The 11,513-nt window shown below is 42.5% G+C and overlaps 1 protein-coding gene across 1 annotated transcript; it reads left to right on the forward strand.

Moving 5' to 3' along the window:
* Nucleotides 1–900: 900 nt before the first annotated feature.
* On the forward strand, nt 901–6,377 carry LOC132794038 (uncharacterized). Its single transcript, XM_060804261.1, has one exon. The coding sequence runs from the start codon at nt 1,061–1,063 to the stop codon at nt 6,293–6,295; it is 5,235 nt and encodes a 1,744-aa protein (XP_060660244.1). The 5' UTR covers nt 901–1,060; the 3' UTR covers nt 6,296–6,377.
* Nucleotides 6,378–11,513: the final 5,136 nt, after the last annotated feature.

Here is an 11,513-nt window from a genome sequence, read left to right on the forward strand (position 1 = left end):
TCTGCCAAATGGAAGTCGTTCTGAAATTTAATTAAATTGCACGAGTGTCGACGTTGAACTCGAACTCGACTCCAACTCCGACTCCGACTCTGCGATAGCGATGGTGGCTTAGTTCTTGGACTTATTAGAGACTGACATATGTGGGTCATAAAAATGCCGAAATGGAATGGAAATTGAGAAATGTGGAAATGCTGTTCGATGCGCACTGCGACAAGCTAAAAATGGAAAACAAGTCAATTTTTATGGCATACTTTTAGGCGGGGGCGTTCGTTCACAATAAGCATACGAGAGCCCGAAGTACACATGTGAACAAAAGAATCGGGGATAGCTCGACTTTAAGATTACCTCTAAAAAAGGAGAAATAGCTATAAATTTGAATAGCGATTATAATTATATAAATAAAATACATTAATAGAAAAATACACTATATATGAAAGATTCTTAACATCTTCGAACACATAAAATATCCTTCCTTGCTTTAAATCTACAGGGTATCGAAAATAACTGAAATGGAAATATTGTTACCGAGGGTGGAAACAAAGTACAACCAAAACGGGAGCAAATGGTGTGAGGGAGAGTAGGGGCGGAAAGACGAATGCTGAGCACAGCAAATGCGGCCACGAATTGTAATAAATATCATGTAAGCAAATATCTTGAGTGTTCAATTTATTGGTACTCTAAAGTTTGTAATAGGAACGGTGCAAACAGTCAGTTTAAAGTGGGGAAATCACAAAAACCTATAGGTTTATTGAATATACATAGGTATATTCATATGTATATAGGGAAAACTAACCAAATACAAATAAACGGAAAAATATATTCATTGACATCTAATAATGTAAATAGGGCATTAGAAAATAAAGTCATAGTTTCTCCAAATACTTATCGAAGTATTAGTTTAATATAAAGAACACTTCAAATCACTCTACTCACTCTAAATATTGCTTAAATACTCCAGAAAATCATTGCCAACAATTTAGTGTCGAGTCAAAATCAGTAGCTTCTATTTAAGAATAATAATAATACAACATAGCAGAAGCATAAATTACTTATATTTACAATGCCGGCACCTTCTCAGGGAAAGCTTCGAGGAAGCCAAAAGAGGGTAACTGCGGTGCGTGGCACTTCAATTGAAGACAGCTCTTCAAACACACGTTTCTCAATGCGTAGCCAGAAGCGCGACACTTATATGCCCGAATCAACATCCGCAGATGACCCGAAGCCCGGAGAAAAGGTGCCGAGGACGCGAACAAATGAAAAACAAAACCCAAATGAACCGTGGAACAAACGAAGATGTCCTCCAAAGAAGCAGCGCAAGCAAACGAAGCGAGAAATTGAAATTGCCAAATTTAAGAACATTGATTTCTCTCAACGCGACTCGAATCCACAGCTCACGGTGCAGACACTACAATTTCCTAATGCCAATGTGAAACACACAGAAATCGCTACCCGAGATGAATGCGGCAATCGCATGTTTAAGCCCAAGAAACTGCCCAACGATCTCAGTTCGAGTGAGTCGCGTTTTCGCGATGCCGTCTTCACTGTGAAAACCCAGGCAAGAAGTTGCACATCATCAAGTATTCCGGGTCGAGTTGTGCCTTCCGAGAAGACAACACGGCAATCAACGAGGAGTGCAAAGGGAGATCCGGACTCCAGGGAGATGATTGACTCGTATCATGTGCCCTCGCAGCGTCCCAAAGGCTTCAAGGGCAATAAATGGAAGCAGCCCTGTGAGGCGAGCTATGTTGTTGGGGCGCCGCCACGTCACATTGGCAAGTGTCCGAAGAACTATCAGCAACTGTCGAAACTTTCGCCAATGCGTCAGAAGTTCTTTCTAACCCAAGATCCGCGTCGCACACACTGTCTGGTCAATCCGGTTGCGTTGCGGCACAAGGAACTGACAAAGGATCAGCAATTCAAGCTGATCAGCAAGATGGTCAAGCATGGCGACAATGTGTGTGCCAGCACAGGATCCGAGACGTCGGACACACATATTTGTGAGGTCATTGATCTGGAGAATCCGGTGAATTTGGACTTTCAGGGCATGGACTATAAGAATACTTATGAAAAGGACGAACAGGATCAGCAAAATCAACAGATTTATTGGCGAGTGCTGCGCTATATGACACGTCGTCGTACCAAGAAGATGACGCAGGCGAAAGTCGAGGCTGAACTGCAAGCGGAACGTTTGGCCATTCCCGCCGAGTTCAACACAAAAATCAAGGACGAACCAATACCTGAAGAAGTGCCCGAAAAGCCCTTCAAGTTAGCACAACTCTTTCGCTCACCGGACAAGCCGGCGAACAAGGCGAAAATTGCCGAGGAGCAGCGCACTCGGGAGGTACGCTACAAGAACATTTATCTGCGCAACAAACAGCGCACCGCGGACAACGAACAGCAGCGGAAGCAGCAGGAGGCAGCGGCCAAGGAGATCGCAGCACGCACTGTGGCCGAGCAGGATCTGCTCGAGGATGTGGCCAAGATCGACGATGACATTGAACGCAGTTTCCGTAAATTCGAGTACATACCGCCGGTGATCAGAAAGCGCAAGTTCTTCCCCAAAACCCTAACGGAAACCGAGCGGCTCAAAGGTATCATGCACAAGGAGAACTGTGTGCGTAGGGATCAGGCGCGAGTCACGCAGGAATTCTACATGGAGCGCACGGGAAAGCTCAAGAAATATCCGGATGCGGCTCAGCAGCTGCGCTGCGAGGAGAGCATTGAGGGCAGCGGAGGAACAACGCCCAGTGAGAAGAGTAGCGATGATGAGGACTATTTGAAGGTGGGCAAGATTGGTGATGTGTTCCAGCTGCGTGGATTTCACTTTAAGCATGGCGATGGGTTGCGTGGTAAGCTGCATCGTCATCAGATCATGGAAGGACAACGTACCGTCAAGGGTTGTTTGACGCGTGACGAGTGGCTCAATGAGTTAGCGCCTCGCAAGGAGCCCATCAAGCTTGATGTGGAGCGTGGCATTATAAAGGTGCTGGATCCGGATGATCCCAAGCTCGATCTATTTCCACCTCAGGCAATGTTGCTGCACAAGCGCGAGCAGAAGAGCGCTATCAAGGAGTTCATAGACAAGCGTCTAGGTCTTCACTATCATCGAGTGCTGCGCAAAAACTTGAAGCTGGTTAAGCCCAAGCTCAAGTATCATGTACAAAAGTTCAATCTTATACGCTACGTGTTTCCCGAGAAAATTATTGTGCCCGATGCTCCCGATCTACTTGAAGGCGACATGGTGGATGCCAACAAGGCAGACACCACTCTCGAGTACATTGCATTGAAGAATCGGATGGTCAAAGCGAAGCATCTCAAGCAAAAACTCGCTCGCATGAGTCTCCTCGGCTTGACATGTGTAGAGGCGAAACAGCTGCGAGAACAATCGCCTTGCGATGCCAAGCCGGAGGAATTCGATCTCGACTGGGTGCCACCACAAGAGGCAGTCATTGTATCCGATCACAGTGAGGTGGAACCGCTACGTCAGCGCGATGAGCGCATCAAGGCGGGGGCCGAGGATGTTACACTACCCATTGAGCAGCGTGGCAATATGCCAGCTCCCAATTTCCGGGAGAAAACGTTGCACATTCATCCAAGGCGACAACGCGATTATGCCGCCGAACGTGTGCCATCGGCGCAGTTCAATGATGCCATCTTAAACTCCGGCATGCCCATGCTGGAGAAGATTATGCCAGACACCATCAAGTTTGCCAATGTGCGCACTCCAAAGCGTCCGTTTACCGAGAGACTTGAGGCACGACATCATCACGATCACTGGGATCCCACACAGGTGAAGCATGTGCATGTGCACTATCAGACCAAGACCGTCTATCCGGAGATCACAGTGCAGGAACAGCCTGAGAAGGTGCCCATTGTGAATTTCATCAAGGCGAATCCGCCCTGCAAGAAATACATGGACACAGACTTGACGCTGCCGCGCTATGACTTTGAGAAAATGATTGCCGATCATTTGGCGGCCACTCGCGTGGATAGCAAGGATGCGGCACGGGAAGTTGTGCAGGACTTGTGTCACCCCTATGACTTTATTTTTCACTCCCGCAAGCCGGAGGAGATGACCACGCTCGATTTTCCAGGCAGGAAACAATATCTGGACTTTTTGCGCGAGACTCGCGAGGCCATCTACGAGACAAAGGACATTGAGCCGGGTGAGGAGCGTCTGCTTGTGGATCGCAAGGCCATTGTGGCCGAGCTCGAGGAGGACCTAAAGAGCATTGAGCAGTGCTTGACCTCGCTGAGCAGCTCAGAATGCACGAATCTCTCCAGGGACAGCGGCAGCTTTTTGCTGCTCGAGGATGAAACAAAAATACCCTTGGATTATATACGAAAGCCGCTGGTGCCGTTTGAGGAAATGCGTCGCTCTCGTTTCCAGGCTGAAGTCATCGATGTGGATGCCGAGGAGGCGAATCCATATCGAACGCTGCCCTTCTCCGGTCAGCATAAGGAGCAGGCTGTTATGTTGGGTCCCAAGGATTCCTTTTTCACTTTTAGTTCGCGTCTCCGCAATGGTTTAAGATTGCGCCTGGAAGTTCCTGTGCCGGATGTGCGCAATACTTTGTTGGGACCGGGGCCAAATAAATACTATGGCTCGGTGATTACGGATCTGGATGAGAATTACATTGATGAGCTCAAGAATCGAGCGACAATCAAAACCTTCAACTTTAAGACTGGCATGGAGTTGCTCAAGGTGGCAATGCGTTTAAAATATGAATCGCTATTGATTCAGGGCAAAATGGTGCGCACCAAGATTTACGATACGTTGAACGAACGTCACTGGCAGGACATGAAGAACACCAAGCTGCTGTATGAAGGTCTCTTCGCCAAGTGGGAGAAGAAGGAATACAATGCGGCGATGACTATGGTTTATCAAGTGAAAACTTACTACGAAATAACCGACAACCTGAAGCAGCAGTACCGTGAATTGGAACGCGAGCGCACAATGCTCAACATGGATATTGTGTTCATTGAAGGACACTGGATACGTTGTGTCATGTTGCAGAACTTTCATTATCTGCTGGGCGAGGAGGAATGGCGGGCTGAGCACGATTGGATACATTTAGTGCCCGTCAAGAAGCGCGGTAGGCACTCGGAGGACTGTTCAGAGGAGAAACTCGAGCAGAACGACGATGAGGATGTGGCCTACGAATTGGAGCCCTATGATCAATCCATTGCCAAGCGTGCCATTGTCAACATACGCGTGCGGGACAAGGACGATGCCTGGGCCATCAGGGAATTTTACTACGATGTTTACTTGCGGAATTTGCATCCGGTATTGCAGGTGTTTCCCAATGCCAAGACCTTCCTGCAAGGTATTGAGAATCTGAAGAACAAAACCTTTATGCTATTGCTGGAAATGCATTATACTCTCTCTGTCCACACGGAGCTGCAGGGACGTCTTGAGACATTTGTGGACTGGTGCAACAAGGACCTGAAGGAGAAACAGGAGTATGTGGCACGTAAATCGGCCAAAAAATATTTTATGGAGGATCGCGCCATTGAGATGGAGGCTCGTGTTCGTCAGAGTCTCGTTAAGCCCATCGAGGATTCATTTGCCGACGAGGAATTCAACAAACATCGCGCTGTGCTTGCCGAGGTTTGGCGACGTCTTGTGCCAGCCACTGTCAGAGGATCCAGCGATGTCATACCCAGCGCGTCGGACATGGTGGCTGCCATTAGCAATATGGTGCTCGAGATACTGACCAAGTTTGAGCACATGGATATTGTCAAGGCGCGTGAATTAGAGTTGCAATTCCGCAAGCGTCGTCGTTACTTGGAGAAGCTCTCCGCCCAGGCTTATCAGATCGAACGCCGCATCGAAATGGAGATGAAGAAAGTGCGTCGCAATTTGGAGCCACCGTTTAAGAAGCCCAAGAGAGTTGGACCACTGCAGCGTCTGCATCTGCGGAAGCGGGTCAAGAAGATTGTGAAACCACCTATAGTCATCTCGGAGAATACGCGGAACTTTGTGCGCGCCTTTGCCGAGGATGGTGTGGTTAGCGAGGGCTTCAGTCAGGAGTCTGTCATGGTGCTGGATAATTTGCAGGAGCAAATCGTTCCCTTCTACTTTGATCATTTCCTCAAGATCAATGGCTACACTCCCAACTATAATTTCAAGACAAACATTGAGTTGCGCGATGGTCCCGAGATTAATCGATTCCGCATAAAAGAGGTTATTCCCGATGTGCTGCAGAAAGTGGAGCAATGGGAGAACATGCACAAGAAGATAATGGAGGAAAACATTGCCCGTAATCCCAAGATGTACGAGAATGTTAGTTAATTTACGAGTAGCGGTCAGCGCAAAAATTTATTAGGTTTCAACGAGTTCAAAAGAGTTGTAAATTAAATTGCAGGTACTTTCACTGGGTTCTCGTATTTGTTCTGTTGCCTCAAAAAATAGTTTATTTGTCTCTTTGCCGCAGCAATTCTTTAAAATTTCTATAAATTCTTCAACTTGTATTTTATGCCAACTTTCTGTGAAAACTTCAATATTTTGTAAAGTTTTGTTGTGGAACAGCTTTCACTGGTGCAGCTGTCGCTAAGCAGCTCTCTCAGTATCCTTCCATCTCCATTATCCTGGCGAGAAGTTCTTCAGTTTGGTACTGTTGTTCTGGTCGTCATTCTTTTTGTGTGACTTGGCAGCAGCTGCATTGGTAATTTTCATTTCTACCTGCTGTCCTACTTCATTGCCACCTGCAATGCCCAGTTTCTCTCTCTCTCTGTTTCTCTCTCTCGCTCTCTGCTCTGCATTTTTTATAGTGGTACAAAACTTGGCTTGCTTTTGTGTTATATTTGCACATAAATCACACAAGTTTCTTGAAATTATTTGCTGCTGCTTTTTAGTTGTATTTTATAGTGCAGACGGTTTTGAGTTTTATGTGACGCCCTGAAATCCTCTTTCGCTCTCACTCTCTCTTCCTTTCTCTCGTTCTGCTGTGATGCTGCATTGGAGTTGTCTTCTCTGAGTCCTTCATCCTGCCTGACACCTTGCATCTGCTTTAATAATAGCTAATGAAACTGGCAGCTTTTATATTTTATAGCCATATTTTGTATGCTGCACAATCTTGCATGAGCTTGTTTATTTTTATATTCAATTTGTATTTAAATTCATTTATAGCATTTTTATACAGGTAACTAAAATATCAAGTGCATTTAGCAAAATAAAATAAACTTTTTCACTAGAAAACAAAAGACAAGTCTAATGCATTTCCTTTTAAGTGTTGACAGCTTAAACCATTAAAATGCTCGGATTTAAAAACGTCTTAAAAATGTATTTTCACTAATAATTTAAAAATGTCATTCAAACTTGGAGCTCTGCTTATATATTATTAATAATTCGATGAAGAATATAATTAACTTGTGCCGTTTTCAACACTCTTGTTTTCTTTTTCAATTTGTAATGTAGTCGCATGTGTCGATGTATTTTTCGCTTTCACACCCCTTCAGCCTTCCCTCTCTAGAAGTTGATGTCAATGGGCAACCCCCTCTGGCAATGGATTTTCGCAAAGTCACACAATTTCCATTAGTAGCTAATGAAGCATTAAAAAGTAACGAAAAAAGCAACGGAAAAATACTTAACGCCATATTTTCCAAGGAAGAAGAGAGCTTCTATCAAAAAGCACAGCAAAGTACGACGAAAACAACAACAACAACAAAAAAGGAAAAAGCAACGAAAAAAGAAAAGAAATAAAATGAAAAGAAATTGAGAAATAAAATATCAAAAAAAAGAAGGAAAGCGTAATATGCGTCTAGCTGACTGGAGAATGAAACGAGCAAGCTGAAATATAAAAGCATCACGAATTAAATACCTTTTAGCAATTAATCTGCTTAGCTAATGGACGATTTCAATGCAGAGGACAACTGCAGACATCGGACTAAGAGACGACGGAGGGCAAGGAGGAGAGGAGACGAGAAGAGAGGAGGAGGCATCAAGGCACTTACATTAGGCTTACGGCTCGTTGACCAGGCCAATACGCCCTGGCTTATGCTACACTATTTGCAGACTAATTTCATTCAATAAACGCGTTGTGCGACCATTGATGCGGCCCTAGGCTGCCTTCAAGCTTTTGCCATGGTGTCTGCCCTCTGTTCTCTGTTCTCTGCTCTGTGCTCCTTGCTCTGATCCTTGTTCAATGGTCAGCACTTGTATGTTTGCCTTTTGCCCGATGATAGCCAACTTGGAATTTAATTTTATTTAGTTGCCATTTTAATTGACGAGTTCGCTACATTTTTATTTTCAATATCACTTTAGATTTCTGTGCCAGATTTCAACTCCGATTGCCACAGCCAGCCACTTCCCCTAATGAAGCATTACGAGTACATGTCAAAGTTCAGCGTACGCCAAAAAAATTCAAATGGACGACCTCTGAACACACTCTACATTATTACCAGCATTTTTTATTTAAATTGAAAAGGAATATTAAAATAAAAATATATAATTAAGTTAATTGTATTTGGAAATAAAATACAATTGTCATTGAAAAGAGCAATTTTAATTAAGGGGGCTTTTTAATAAAAAATTCTTAAATGTAACATATTTTAGTGATTATTGGTTAACATATGTGTGTGTGTATAAATGTATGGTGCATAAGTACTTATGTGTATAAAATTCACTACTTATGAGCACTTGTGTGTGTGTGTTGGGAGTTTTCGGGGCAACATTTTTCCCTGACATGTGTTCATTTATAATATTTTTGTAGCTTGCAACAGAGAGAGAGAACACATCGGAGCATTCACCGTTTCGTTCGCTGTTTTATTTATGTGGCAGGCCATCATATTTTATGTTATTATATATTGAACATATACTTATGTGGCATAACATGCCAACTGCCAACTGATGGCCAGGAGAGAGCGAGAGGAAATGGTTACAGGATGTGGCATGTGTGTGGTGGCATGGGGCACGCTTCATCGGAGCATGGGGCAAAAGGAGTACAGTCACATAATGATAAATCATGCCTCAGACTCGTTGCCGCTGTCATAAACAAAAATATTTGATTGAAATGACGTGGGCAGCTCCTGAAGCCGCCGCAAAGTCAGCTCACCTGACACAACACCGCCTCCCTCATTTGTATGTGGTCATATTAAAGTTTTTGCTTATCTTTTTTTGCAGCTGAAATGACGCATTTCACATAAGTGAAATTAACTTTACTTTTGTTTCGCTGCCACAACTCGTGTCAGCCTGTCCATTACAGCATAAACATAAAATTGATCTTCTGCTCTTTTTTTGCTGCTGTCTTAAACTTAAGATTACCTGGCAAGTAAAGGAAAATTAATATTTAGAAAATTAGGAATTGTATTTATTGTAATTTTTGTAAGAGGATTCGATTTTTCACAAAATGAATGAATGAATGAATATATTTGAGCCAACATAAATTCAATAAAATGCATTAATAAATACATTTGAAGCAATAAAAAAAATTCCTGGTATTATATGAATAACAATTAATTAATTTTCTTTTCTAAAGGGATCCTCTTAATTATAAAAATTACTGTTAAAAAATATATTAGAAGATTCAATTTTATTTAACATTTACTAAATAAAATAATTATTAATTGTAAATTGTTATGAAATATAATGATGTAAACATTTAATATATACAAACTTCACAATCTTCGGTTTAGAAATTGAAATAAAATTCCAATTTATACACATAAAAAGTCCATTTAAAACTTCAACATTGTGCCATATTCAATTTCTTTGCAATATTTTTATTTCTATTCTCTAAACTAATAAATTTATTTTGCTTAAATGTTGCTAATTCAATTACTTGTGGAATTCGTTGCACTTGCTTTGGTCATATGACTACAAAACAGACAAAGTTCTACAATAGATAAAACACTCTTGTGTAGCTTTATGATTATGTTCTTATATTTGTTTTTGCCACACGAGTTATGACTGCTCTGTTTTGCGTTGCGTTGCGTTATTCTTCTTACGTTGTTGCTGATTTTATTCGAGTGTAAATGAAATGAAATAAAATATTTGGTTCTTGATTTATTCAGAAATCTCCACAGAGATTTTTATGCCATTTCCCTCCTGGCTGCTGGGCCAGCTGTGAGCGAAGTATAAGGCGGAGAGGGGGGACTATTGTGAAACAGCACATAGTAGATCAACTGTGTGAGTATATGTGTGTGTGAGTGTCCTGTGCGTTTGTTATTAAATAAATTGACTGACACACACACATACGAATATGGAGAAAGAGAGGGACAGAGAGAGGTCGTGTGGAGTCCTGGCAGAGTCCAGCCAGAGTCCTAGGTAGTTCATCATGTCATGAAAATTGTATGGAAATTTAATTGAAAACATAAGCCAAGGATAACAGGCCAAAAAGGACAGGCAATCACACACACACACACTCACACACATACACAGACTGACACACGCACATGAGCCATATCAAAATGGCAGCAAAAGAGAGAGAGAGAGAGAGACAGCAAGAGAGAGAGAGAGTAAGAGAGAGAGCGAGGAAGCTTAACAACTATGGCCGCCGTCTGCCTCCCAACTGACTTTTCTGCTCATTGCGGCCGACGCGCAGGAAGTGTACGAAATGATATAAATAAATAAACAAACTACAAGATAAAGCTATTTGCAATTTGATTGTCAATTTTCATGAGAACGGCAAGGACATTTCCGCCGCAAATGAAACTTTTCCATTCATTTTCCATACTTCTTCAATGTGCTCCCTCTCTCCGTCTTCGTCTCCTCCTTCACGTGTGTCAATAGTTCAGTCATTTACTCATTGATGCAGTCAATCAAATTTCATGAGTGATTTTTGTTAGCCAAAACTTTTTTGCCTACTTGCTGCCATCTTAACTGTCAATTTTCATTTAGATTTTCCATTTGATTGCCTCAAAATGGCACATTTCGTATGCAGCGGTTTGTCGGCCTGTCCCTCACATGTCAGAACTTGGCGCCGAGTTTACCTTACTTCCAACCTACACACTTCCTATTCCCAAGGCAACAAAAAAATAAAGTTAAATTGCATATTTCACTTATGAAACCCCCACAACAATTTCACAGCTTGAAATGCTTGCCAACAATTTTCCGCACAATTAAAAACTGGCGTCAAATTATGGTGCACTTAATCCACCAAACATTTCTCCCTTGCCTCTTTTCCTTCATTGACCGAATGGGGCCAACTTCAAAAGCCCCATCCCAGACCAACTGAGAAAAAAAAACCTAATTAAAAAGCGCTTAATGCTAAAAAACTGAGAGTACTGGGCGTGTGCTAATTTCATAATCCAAATAAAGTTTCAATTAATTTGACCAGCGCAGCATTTCCATTTTACTTTTTTTTCGACTATTTTTTTGTAATGAAAATGAAAGAAATTTTGTAGCTACCCGTTTCCAAATTTGTATGGGGAAATTATTCAGAAAATTTGCAGCTTGAATGGTTGAGTAATTATGAGTTGAGTTCGCTTGAGTTTAGCCTCGGTTTTTCCTCAACATAACTGGTACAGTTGAGTGGCTCAATTTTCGCTTTTCCCACAAGTGTTTTCACGTG

The sequence above is a fragment of the Drosophila nasuta genome, chromosome 2L (assembly GCF_023558535.2).
Source record: "Drosophila nasuta strain 15112-1781.00 chromosome 2L, ASM2355853v1, whole genome shotgun sequence".
Lineage (NCBI taxonomy): Eukaryota > Metazoa > Arthropoda > Insecta > Diptera > Drosophilidae > Drosophila > Drosophila nasuta.